Below are 13210 nucleotides of genomic sequence, written 5' to 3'. Positions count from 1 at the left end.
GCTTGCATGGCCTAAGATTAGCATGGCTAACTCGGTATCCAAGAGCCCTGTATTGCTAGTTCCTACTCAACAGTCAAAGCTTGTAAGAACATGTAGGGTTTGAAGCGTTTCCCAAAATTGTGATATTATGTGGTATGGTTGCGTGAAACAATCCGTCAATGTATTACTTCTCGCTCAAATGACCAGTCAACCACCTCTTGTCTGAGCCATTCCCTTGATATCTACTCCGAGCGCCGAATATAGTGAATTTTCTACAGAAAGAAGCAATATTGCGGTAAGATTAGCTAGTTCGGTAAACTCCCAGTCACACTGTACGCCAACGCCATCTTGCAGTGTTTGCTGAAACATTTTCAAAAACAAAAGCCGCGACTCACTGATGTTTGCTAATTGGGCTAGTTATGCCCGTCTGTTGAACATTCGCCACTATATGCCATTAAGCCCGAAACAAAATTTTCGCTTCACACATTGACAATGTTTTGGAAATGCAACGCATTTGTGGTCTTGGTTATGCGCCGGTTGCAAGCTATTTGCAGGAATTTAAGTACGAAAAAGTACTTGCCATTATTCTCAGGGCTGAGCAAAAGTTTAACGCGCTCATTTTCACTCTTCACAGCAATTTCAACTCTCTCAGTCCTATAAAGTGAGAGAAAAAAAAATAAAAATATGTGAACGAAACGTGGACACAATTATAGATTTAAACAACTATAGAAGAATAAATTGAGGAAATCAAATTTAGAAAGGCTAGAAAGAAATCCGGACTTGCCCAGGACTGCAGTGATTCTCTAAGAAGTGAACTTTATCAGTTACAGTGAACCTTTACGTCTTTCGACACGCTGGTTTAGAGCGTTTCGCACTTGAAACTTTAAGGCTTTTCTGAGTTTTCGAGTGAGCAGGACACAACTCGTTTTCAGTTTTGAACCCCGTGAAACACGTTAACTCGAACCACCTTTGTAGGCTGAAGTGTTCTAAACAATTTTGCCCCAGAAGGAGCGCAGCGGGGTTTGCGGAGCCTCTTTCAAGCGCACACCCCTGTGAGAGCCGGGCGCCAGGCCGGGGGACGCTTGTGCCCAATTTTACCGGTGGGTGTCTGCCGGCGGGTTTAGAACGAACCACCTCCCGCAGCCCAGATGCAAGGAAAAACTGTAGGGATAGCGTTAAGAGATAGGAAACGTGCAGAGTGTCAGAGAAATAACTCAAATCACTGACATTCTAATGGAAATCAAGAACAAATGGGCATGGGCAGGACATGCAGCGCGAAGAAAGAATAACCGATGGTCGCTTAGAGCAACAAACTGGATTCTAAGGAAAGGAAAGCGTAGCAGGGGGCGGCAGAAAGGGGGCGGATGAGGTTAAGAAGTTTGCATGGGTCAACTGGATGCAGCTCGCACAGGATAGGGTTAATTAGAGGGATATGGAAGCGGCCTTCAGCCTGCAGTGGGTATAGTCAGGCTTAGGATGATGATGATCAAAACTCAAAACAGCTTCAACAATTTTACGTTTTTTAAGAACAGAAGGTGCTTTGTGAAAACGTTACCAAGTCGGATTGCCATAAACTGCCGAAAAAAGCAAGCGTCCTAAATTAAAATTTATCAGGGACCTTCAGTTCAGTTCAGTTCAGTTTATTTTCTTTCAAGTGAAAGTTGAAGATGAGGCAAAAGGCATGCAACCTGACATGGCCTCATCTCCCATGTGCAGCTCGCAACGGCAATACGTTAAGATGCATAAAAAGGGAATTCTCCTGATTAACAATACAGCCAGCGAAAAAATAGGAACGTAAGATAAATATCGAAACACGATGCAGAATGCAGATTAACACCATTTTCGGTGAAACAAACACATAAGCAAACATGTAACAGCACCAAGATGAAAAAACAATACAATAACAATATGGATCAGTGCTTGACAGAGTAATATGACGAAATAGACTGCGAAGAAGAACAATCATGCAGAGAACGAAAAACTCATTGTTTGGTTTCGGATGGGTGTACACATATTCATTACATATATTCTATGATCTTTAGGAATGCTTTATATGCTAATTTGAAGGAAATAAATGGTAACTTAAGATTGATGCTGTGTTTATGAAGATTTAGTAATTTTACTGCTTGATATTCAAGATCCTCTTTCCCATAATTGGTTCCGACTTGCCTTGTTTTATGTGCAGGGGTTCGAAACCTGTAATGTGGAGATATATCTGTATACTTAGTCTACCGCTTTCTTTTATGTATGATATGCGTCAGTTGAAAGTAATATATCTTGTTGGTTGGTAATAAATCATACTTTAGGCAGAGTGGCTGGGCTGGCAAGTTACTTAATCTACCTTTATAGTTCTCAAATATACGTAGCATGCGCTTCTGCAGAACAAGCAGCCTGTCGTAATTTACTATCGTCGTGGTACCCGACACTAATATTGCGTAGAGTAGACGAGAGTAAAACAATGTGTAATGTAAAGTGTTTTTAAGCCACAGAGGGTTAAGAGGAGCTATACGGCTCTTACAACCTACGGCACGTGAAAGATTGGTTAGAAGGTAATTAATAAGCAGAGTCCAAAATAAATCTTCGTTAAATCAGACAATTAAATTATTTGTGTAGACACCTGATCAATGTATTCGATTCTACATTTAAATGAAATGTTTTCTTTGGGAAATTTTTAATTGCTTTGAATAGCATAAACGCCTTTTTTTGGCGTATTCAACTCGAAACTATTGTCCTCGAGCCAGGTAGACAGTTGGGATAGGTAAGGATTTGCTTCTTTTTCGATAACCTGCACATATTTTCCCACTGAAAAATTTACTACTAGGGTCATCACCAAAAGGCGGTATTTCAGGTGTGTGTTTAAGCTGTGTAATATTATTTATATAAAATAGAAATAGTGTGGGACCTAGTATGGAACTCTCGAGTGCTCCAAGGGCTATTTCTATGTTTTCCAAGTACTCTCCATTCAGGTTTCTAAACTGGTATCTGCATGACAAATAGGTTTTAATGAGGTCTGATACAACGCCTTGAATTCGATACACGCGGTGATAATGAGCAAAGTTTTGTGGTGAACTGAATCGAAAGCCTTTTGTAAATCAAGAAAAATCCCCAGAGTATACATTCCTGTTTAAATATCTTTTGTAATAAATCATTTACGTTGAGCAAGGCTTCTTTGGATGTCTTCTTTTTTGAAACACGAATTGGGGAAGTAGATCTTGTGTTTTTGAATGAATATAGTCGAACGATTATTTATAGCCTTTAGGTATACCTATAAAAAAACTGGGAAACCTGAAATCGGTCTGTAATTTCTGAACTCCTCCTTTGTGTATTGGTACCAATTTAGCTGTATTAAGCAGGTCTGGAAATATGCCAGTTGGAATGAATACATTATATTAAATGTGACAATACGTGGCTAATCTCAGATGATACATAATTGACAGGTGAGGCTTGTATGTCATCATAAGCACTTGCCACATATGTGTTTAACTGCTGTATAAGTTTTTCAGTTTGCGCTGGCATAACAGCCCCTAGTACTATAGATTTTATTCGTGAGCCTTGCATTCCTTCTATTGTCGGCTAGGTCGGGGGGTACTTTGCTGTACTGATAAATTACCTATTCATTTCATCTGCTAATTTTTCCCCGCTGTGCTCATTCCTGCTTAAAAACATTTGTTGCAATACAGGGGGGTTTAGGTCTTTGCCGACGAGGGCGTTAACGCTTTTCATTTTTTAGCGGAATTACTTTTTATTTTCGAAAATATAGTTTCATAATACTTTACCTTCAATTTTTTTACATAAGCGTTAAATTTATTTAAAAATTTCTTTAACTCCGCAAATACGTTAACGTCTTTTATAGTAAGAAATCTGCGGAACATTTTATTCTCTGTTTCAGCTGTTAATATTCGTTTCAAAAGTGCATTATCGAACCACTGTTTATTTATTTTCTTTTTAGATGCGGCAAGGCGAATGCAGTGCGAGCTCTGTCACGCCGCCTATCGTATTCGATCGACACTACCATAGGAAACTTCACCGCCCTGGGCAAGATGACGTATGTGTAAGCGTGTAAGGATTTTACGAGATCGCAGTGGAACACCAGTACAAAATAACCACTGTGGTAGGCTTCTCCCTCCGAATATCCCGGGTCATGGCTGCGTATCGTGCACATGGTGTTCAACTTTATTTCTTTCCTTAGCCGGCTGGGAACGCCGATCTTAGAGCACTCGTTGTACAGCGTCAATGTGCGCTACAGGGTCTCCGCACTGACGGAGCTGCGAAATGTATGCGCCGACGAAGCAGAGTTGAGAGCAAAGGATAGTCGCCGACTTTGCAATGTTGAGGACGCGATAGGGGCCGTCTTATGAGTGGTAAGAGACGCCTTTATAGCGTCTCGCCTTAGAGAAACTTGTATCAAGACCAGAAGGTCTGGGGGCAAAAAAAAAAATAACTAACGGTCTAGTGATCGAAGCGGGACTGGGCGCAGGTGTTGAATGCAGTCTTGATGGTATTGAAGGTATTGCAGGGGCTGGGACGAGGGAGCTGAATGAACGAACATGTCTCCGCGAAGGTAGGAGTGCACTGAAGACCAGATCGCCCTTCAAACAGCCCAAGTAACGAAGAAGATCGACGTGTAGGCTAAGATGCTCCTTAGGAAGGTGGTCAGCATAGTGCTAGCGTTCCAGGCGGGCAGTGAGAGACGTTTTCAGCTGACCATGGAGTCGCTCGAACATGCCGTTGGCAAAGGGATGGTATGGCGTAGCGCGACCGAGCTGACGGGTGAGGGAAGAAAAGAGGGTGCATTCGAACTGTCAGCTGTGATCCGTGGTAACAATGACGGGGCAGCAGAAATGAGAAAGCCATGCTGAAACGTATTCGTTGGCAGCTCGTAACGCAGTGATGCACGGAATGGACCAACAATTGAAGCGCTCGGTCATCGCCGGAATGAACCGGTAGCTATAAGAGGGAGGTTGCAGTCCAACCATGTCAAGATGAACGTGGTCCAAGCAACAACCATGTGGCAGCAAATACTAGGGTGGAGTCTGTATGGCGAGAAACTTTAGCGGACTGGTAAGCAAGGCACTGGCGAACGTTAGTGTTAATTTGTGGCCAGACGTACCGCAGGATAATGAAGAGCTTTGGAGCTCTGATTCTGGGAAGGAAGATGCGAAGTGAATGGAAACTGATGTGACTAAAGGCCGCCGGGATGAACGGATACGGAACAGCCAATGACATGTCGCAACAGAACAATCCGGGCACAAGCGGATAGCCACAACCTGCAGACGGAAAGCACAGAGGTGGTCACACAGGGCTGGAAGTTCAGGGTCTTTTAGCTTTCCCCGGGTCAGACATTCGCAGTCCACAGCAAAAGTGGACCGATGGAGTTAATGAGTGATCGTGCATCAGCTGCCTAATTGTCGATTCCTTTGATGTACCGGATATGTGTTGTGAACTCCGATATTTAGGCCAGCTCAGAAGTTCCCGGCCAACATAGTTGGAAGGTTTCGTACGGAACACATACTCCAGAGGCATATGATTCGTTAGAACGTGAAATGGCTGGCCCTTAAATAAGCGGCGGTAATACTGAATGGTTGAGTAAATATCGAGTAGCTCGCGACCAAATACGCTGTGCTGCGTCTCGGTAGGTTGGAGCTTCCGAGAGACGTAACACAGTGGCTGCCGCTCGGAGTCATTTTTCTGTTCGTGAACAGCACCAATGGCCACGCTGGAAGCTTTCCCTACGATACGAGTTTGCGCTGAAGTCCTAGGTTGGATGAGAAAATTAGAATGGGTGAGGGTTTGATCTGCAGCCATGGAAGCAGCCTCAGCTTCAGGAGACCACAAAATACCGGTGGGGAACTTGGTTGTGGAAGGCTGGTCAGGGGGTGAAGAAGTTCGGCGCAGTGCGGGACAAAGCGCCGCGAAATAATCCCTAGGCCCATGAACTCGCGGAACGTGCGTAGGGTAGTAGGTGCTGGGAACTCTTTAACAACACGCACGGGAGAACTCAATGGACGAATTCCCTGCGCTAAGATGCTGTGGCCCAGGACATCGTGCTCAGAACAGTCGAAAACAAATTTCAGAGCGTTCACGAGCAAGCCAAATTCCTCGAGGCATTCAAAGAGCTACCAGACGTGACTTTCGTGACTTTGTTGAGTACGACTCGCAACGATTATGTTGACCATGTAGGCAAATACAGCCGGCAGCGCTTCGTCACTTTCGAAATGTATCTTTGGAATGTCTGAGCTGCGTTGCCTAGCCCATAGGGCATGCAGACGTACTCAAACATGTGGAAGGGTGTAGTGATGACCGCTTTTGGTATATCGGCCGGTTCAACGAGGATTTGATGATAGGCTCGTTCAAGGGCACTTTGTACCAGGAGAACATAAAAGAAAGTTTGAGGTTTTGCCCTACGTGCACAAGCTTTCGCACAACTTGAAGAGGGTGACAGCGAGATTTGGTGTGGATATAGTTTTCTAAGCTCCCCTTAAGCTTGCAAATCTATGTGTTTAGTACATCATGAGTGGAATAAAAATTCAATAGTAGCGTTATTCGCAAGACTCCGCACGTCTCATGCCTCACTGAGGCTGTTTATCGCATCCATCTACGATGTGGGAGTGTGCACAATAGGCAATCGGGCCTAAACGTGAGATGGAAGCAACATGACCCTTCGCTTTGTCAAGGATATGATGAGCATTTGCGTAAGCACTGCCAGAGCTGCCAAAATTGCTTTTCCTTCTGAAGCGTACTAAAAACATGGGAAACGGTAAAGACCAATTGGCAAGACAAATCTTGGAAGCGCATGAGATTTCGAAATGCAAACGACACGGTTATTTTAGCACACCATCTGTTTATCTTATTGAAGAATAAAAATGTTTTAAAACGAACTTGAGATTGCGCCGCATTTCATTAGTGGTAACTCTTGTTTTATTTCTATTTTTAGATTGCCAATGTAGGGTGTTATTAATTTTTCAAGGTATGCGCATGCGTATTGTTGCTTAGTGATGGGACGTTTTTCGTCGTACGACTCCATTTACTTGTAAGTTGTAGCTCTCTCCTGTTCTCTTCTGCTTAGTCCTGTCTTAATGCTATGTTTTTCGTTGAACGATGTCTGACCAACTGACCCCACAATATGCACTGTTAAATTTTATTTCTTCTACATTTGGCGCTTTTATTTGTTCGCCTCCCCTTCATGAGCAATGTTCGCTCTGTGGAAGCCTTATTGCAGTCATGACGTACCGAGCCGGATTCTTCAATTACCGCCTACAGAAACATTGCTGCCCTCCCTGCGTCACTGAGATGGTTGGAGTCGTTGGTCCTTCAACAGGCCACTGGAAGCGGATCGTCGAGATTTTAAAAGCGGGGCGCTGGAGACAAGTCTTTCTTCTTCAGGACTGGCTCCGGGTGCTGTGTCTGAACTCAAGAGGAGTGGGTGCGGCTGGCTTCAAGATGTTCAGTGATTTTCAAGAACATGCAATTGCGACGATGGTATGGTTCTGGCAGAAATATCTTCAAAACTGTCTAGAGTGGTCCAGGAAACAGGTAGGCAAAGTTCCAGTCACCTTCTTAGAGATGCCCCTATGCCAAAGTGAGTTCAGCGTGTACTGGAAAAAGGCCCCAAGTTCAGCATTGAGGGGATCATTCCGAAGCATGAGATGCTAGCAACCGTTCACAGGATAGCAGAGAAGGCGGGTGGCGAGGAGCGAACACGTTGCTTTTCAGAGACTGTTGACACATCAGAAAATGCCTACAGGTCTCGAAAAAGAGCCTCGCAAAGGCGAACACTGTCGCTAGACCCTTTCGCGATTCAAAGCTTTTCCTGATGCAAGCCGATAAGGATGGAACCTTTGTTGTTCTCCCTCTTAAGATTTATGAAGCAAAAGTGCGAATGCCATTGATAAGAACTTTAGGCGCTCGCTTTTCAAGCCAGCTAAGGCTAGGACTAGCTAGAGCGCTGCAGTTTATAAAAGAGTGTAAGCTCGACAGGCTGGACAAGGAGGTGAGCAGCCGCAAAGACGTCTGAATGTTTGTTTGAACGCAAAAACGCACACGTCAGACTGCGCCTTCAGAACCATCACTACAGAGAGTCACAGCTGGCAAGCTCTACTGGACAAGTTTCTCAAGCTGAACAAGCTTGTTTTTTGTACCCCTTGAAAATTGCCAGCTCAGCCATCTTAGTCGACGCTCTGCGAAGTGACTTCTGCGGAGCAAACTGCGTTTTCAGCGGACACTGAGGAATGTTTTTCTCGGTGCCACAAGAGGAATTGTTTATTGCAGTGAGGGAGTGTATTGAAGAGGTGGTACGGGTGTCATTGCAAAATTCGTGCGGTGTTATATTATATTGATTCTTTTCTAGAATTCCTGGTAGTGTTTCTGAATTCTACGATTATTACCTACAGAGAACATTTCTATGTTCTGAAACTAGCAATTCGCAAGTGTTTTCTCAGTGCGGTGCGCAAGTTTTTTTCCCAAAATTTGGATGTTTGATTCAGTCCGATTTGAGTGATGAGCGTGTTGTACGTATTGTTAAATATGTCAATGATTTCCTTTTTTGCTGAATTTCTCATGTAGATGACCTGGGTGTAGTTGTAGACTCCGTCCTGACTAGATTTAAAGGAGTAATGAATTCTGTGAACTGTTGTATTGAACTACCGGCTCAATTTTCTATACAGGTTTTTGATATGCTCCTGTATTTTAATCATATCGGTCACATTAGCTGGGCTTACGAGCCTCAGTATAAGAAAGTGCTACTGTCTTACGACTCCTCGCATTTGAAGCTAATTAAGCGGGGTATAGCAGCCAACAGCCTCAGGTCTTCTCTCCTCAAGTCGTGTCCGCACAAAGTGGGTACTAGTTTCGAGACTCCGGTGCAAATAATCAAAGAAGCAGGCTTCCCTAAAGATGTTCTTGCAGCAGTTGCAGAGACTCTCAGGAAAAAGCTATATAAAAAAAAAGAACGCCTCCAGTCGCCGCAGAGAAATGTACAAGGAGAGCATAAAAAGAACTTTCAGGTTTAGCCGTACGTACACAAGGTTTTGCACAACGTTTAGAGAGTGGCAACAAAATTTAGAGTGGATATAGTTTTCTCAGCTTCACTTAAGTTTGGAAAGCTATTTACGTTAGAAGACCATGAGAAGGATAACAAATCAATATCTCGCGTTAATTATTTGAATATGCCCGTATCATGCGCCACTGCGGTTGTTTATCGGATCCCTCACCGATGTGGGATTATGTACATTGGGCAGACGGGCAGATGTCTAAACGTGAGAATGAGTCAACATGCCTCTTCATTTCGCCTACAAACTGATGAGAATTCGCCTAGGCACTGCATGAGCTGCAAAATCTGATGTCCTTTCCTGAACCATAACTAATATCTTGTGAAACGGTAAACGCCAAGTGGCAAGGGAAATCTTAGAAGCTCATGGGATTGTGAAATGCAGTAGCGACAAAAGGATTAGCACACTGTCTGTTTATATTATGGAAATAAAAAAAAGTTTTTAAAACGTACTTGAGTGTGCATCCCATTTTATAAGCTGTAACTGATGTTTTAATTTGGTTTTTCGATTTCCAATATAGGGTATTATCGATTTTTCAAGGTATGCGCATGCATATAGTTGCTTAATGATGGCACGTGTTTTCATCGTACGATTCAATTCAATTGTAAGTTGGTGCGCTGTCCTGTCTTCTCCTTCCTAGTCTTGTACAATCGGTACGTTTTTGGTTGAACAACGCCTGACGAACTGGCCCCCAGACTGGCCCCCAGTATACTCTGCTAAGGGTGCTTTACCAAAGATCTTGCATCCCCCCAGATGCCTAGTGAAGTCTTGGATGTTCGGAAGGGGATAGCTGTCTTGGACCATGTGATCATTGCGAGTGCTATAGTCGACGACTGGACGCCTGCCGCCCGCTTATTTCTTGGGCTCAGATAGAGTGGTGAGGCACAATAGCTGAACAAAGGGTTGTCAATACACAGCTGGAACAGGTAGAATTCCCGTTTATCATTCGCCAGACGCTCAAAGAAGAGGGGGCGTAAACGAGTGGCGATGGGTGGACCACTCAGGATGGTGTGGTGTTTTATACCATGCTTCGGTCGCTGGTTGAGATAACAAGGCGTCGTGGCCTCGGGAAAGTCTGCGAGAACTTCGACGTAAGGGCATGACGGGATCAGCTTGCGACTGCTGGTGAAAGTGACAGCCAGTATAACGCTAGTGATGGAAAGGCGCGTAGCGTTGTCTATTAGACGTTAGCGACGCATGCTCAAGCCCAGATAAAAATTCGTCTGGAATTCGGATCCGAGAATGGATTAACGCCGGCGACAATAAAGACCCATCGAAACATGCGCTGCAGGCCATGGTTAAAACTGATTGACTGGAAGCCATATGCAGCGATGGATGTTGCGTTAGCTGCACGGAGAGTATGTGCAGGTGAATTGGAAGTACGCTCAGCCTTGGTGGACGGCAGTACGCTACTTCGGCACCAGTGTCGCCGAAGAAACCAGGCCGGAAATGAGAACCATGACTACGAAAAGGCCGCCAGGGTAAAGGGCAAGGTCACAAGCCACCTTCATTGATCTCGAAGCGCATTTCCTGACACGTTTCATGTGGTGTGCATTGGCGGGTGTGATGTTTGGAGTTTCGCTGATCCAGCAAACACGCTAACTGCGAGGACTGGAACAGCGCGAAACTCACGGCATAGACGACCGGCGGTGAGGACATGAGGAGAAACCGTGCTGGGCATCAGAGGATGGCCGAAGTCATTGAGAGAAGCGGCCAGCTGGTCCATACGAGTATCTAATCTTGAAACGACGGACGACGCTGCTGGAGAGAAGAGGGTGGTGACAGAAGGAGGAGTCGCATCGTGAACTCGATCAGCTAGTTATGCGAGGCCGTCAAATGACAAGTCCCCGCAGCAGCCAAGACAAGGCGGGTGAACTGCGGCAAAGGCTACAAGAATAGCTCTCTCAACAGTACGACGTTCGAGTCTACGTTGCTTTCGCCCATAAGCTTCCGCATGCTAGTGAGTAGCTGGAGGAGCGGCGATCTCGAGACGCCGTTGTGCCGTCCACAACGCACTGTCTAAGTCGCTGGTACGGAGAATCACCCAAGGGTTTAACGAGTACATCTGCCACCTCTTGAGCCACCTCAGGAGGAAGGTTGGAAAGTGGCGAAAAAGAGATGTCTCCGAGGGGACGTGGTACATATGGAAGATGGCTCCACCTGGGCGAACGAGATCTGCGGATGCTTGGGCTAGTATGCCGGCAGGCGGAGCTAGATAGCTGCGACGTCCCGTGAGTGTGAGGTAGCTTCAGGCGGAAGGTTGCCCGAGGGCGTTAGGTTACTGGGGTCATTCATCTCATACGCTGGAGTCATCATTGTAAAGAATTTATGGGGTTGCAGCAGAGCACCAGAACAAGAGCAGCAGTGTGGCTGGCTTCTCGAACCGAGCAGCCCGTAACGTCCGCGCGCACTGAGCACGCGCCGTTCAACTTCAGTTTTTTTTCGCTGGCTCACAACGCCGGTCTCAGCGCCTCCGCTTTAAGCCTCGCTGTGCGTCACAAGCTTATTTGCGTATGTCGGTTAAATGATGGAGCGGAACCGATGGAACGTAATGAAGGTGAAGTGCGCCAGAGTGTGTTGCAGAAGGAAATGGATGGACACGACGATGATTCTATTAAAGCCCGAGCGTGTTTGCAGCTTTACACTAAGCATGGCCGCCTGCGGCCGTGGTATATTTCTCCCCTGTCTGTGCCAAGGAACTGCTCTCTTCAGCCTGGCCGTCATGGCACGAGCTCGACATCCAAGGCCGACAATGTTATTTGGTTATTGGCAGTTCATGCAAACACTCCTTATGCAAACATATGCCCACATATTATGTCCACAGACATTGTTCAAATATAATCTCCACGAATCCTCATGAGGAAAGATATGATTCCTTATTAATAATGCATATATGACCGATATATGAAGTTTACGGACTGTTAGCACTGACAGCTACCATCAATATGCAGCGATTCTTTTTTCAGCAATCATCATCATCATTTAGACTATGTCCGTGCAATGAAGAGAACGTATTCTTCCAGTTAGCATCGTCCTTTGTTAGCGGCTTCAACTTGACTCTTCAAACGTCTTCAGCTAATTCTACAACCTAACTTCGAACACCCCCTGTTGCGCTTGCCTTTCCTTAAATCCGATTAGGGCCCCTTTGCATTTCACATCATTTTAATAACCATTTTGACTTCCAACATTTTTGTCTAATAGCTCTCAGTTCCAGTTGTACCCTTTTCGTTACTTTCATATATTTCTGCCGAAATAATCTGTGACGGTAAGATTGTTTCGTATACTTTCCTCTTCAGGGATTATGGTATATTGCTGGTCCTAATCTGTCAATGCTTGTGAAATGCGCTCCATCATAGTCCTGTTCTCGTAGTTATTTCCGCTTCATCGTGTTGATCTGCGCCTACTACCTCTAAAAAAATGTTTCGTGTTGACATTTCCAGCAAGTTGCTAAATATTGTAAACTACTCTACTTTACCAAAGCTGTTGAAAATTACTTTTTTCTTCCACACATTATTTTGTGTCTACTATAATTTGACCCCCTAGATGTTTACTGAAAGCATAAAACTACGCAGGAGACAGGACACGGAAAAGATGGAGACAGGACGAGCGTAGACGAACAACACACTTATAGATGTTTAATCGTTTTTCGCAATACTGAGGTATTCTTTTCGGTACTTATACCGAACTGTTCTTATTGCAGGAAATTGAATACTTCCAAAAAAGCGGTGAATTAAAAAAAACTTCGTAAATTTTTAGGCGTTTATTTTAACGTACTTACGCTTTGAACATAACGTGTGAATATTTCCTGAAAAAAAAAGAATATGTTTCAACTGGAATATTTTCAACTCTCAGTTTGGCACAATATTTGATGAAGCAGCTGATCAATGAAGATTAAAGAGATAACGTTGTAATTTTGTTTACATTTTTGAAAGATACCATTTTTTATCCCAAAATAGTTTACTGCTAGCCTAATATATAGCATTATTGCTTGCCCTACTCTAATATGCATATATCTACTAACATTGAACTATGCAACGGGTAGTTATTGATAGCCTTTGATGTCAGAAGCAAATTTTAAATTAAACCTTCAAGGCGAAAATTGGTCACGCCTCTCTCGTCTTCACGGTATTATCAAAGCTTGAACCTTCTCGCTGCCTTTGTGTTTGCTTCTCACTACTTCTTGT

At 44.4% G+C, this 13210-nt stretch overlaps 1 protein-coding gene across 2 annotated transcripts in view; it reads right to left on the bottom strand.

Annotated features, from left to right (window-relative positions):
• Positions 1-13210, bottom strand: part of LOC146189263 (uncharacterized) — an 88999-nt gene that overhangs the window by 21199 nt on the left and 54590 nt on the right. For both annotated transcript variants that reach the window (XM_084603236.1, XM_084603235.1), the window contains exons 7-8: positions 12805-12831; positions 560-633 (exon numbers count right to left, since the gene is read on the bottom strand). In XM_084603236.1, coding sequence (XP_084459362.1) covers positions 560-633; positions 12805-12831 — 101 coding nt within the window. The remainder of the gene's footprint in view (positions 1-559; positions 634-12804; positions 12832-13210) is intronic.

Source organism: Amblyomma maculatum, chromosome 5 (assembly GCF_055883805.1).
Source record: "Amblyomma maculatum isolate TAMU_Amacu chromosome 5, ASM5588380v1, whole genome shotgun sequence".
Lineage (NCBI taxonomy): Eukaryota > Metazoa > Arthropoda > Arachnida > Ixodida > Ixodidae > Amblyomma > Amblyomma maculatum.
The sequence above is the reverse complement of the archived record's forward strand: the minus strand, read 5'-3'. Positions and strand labels throughout refer to the sequence as shown.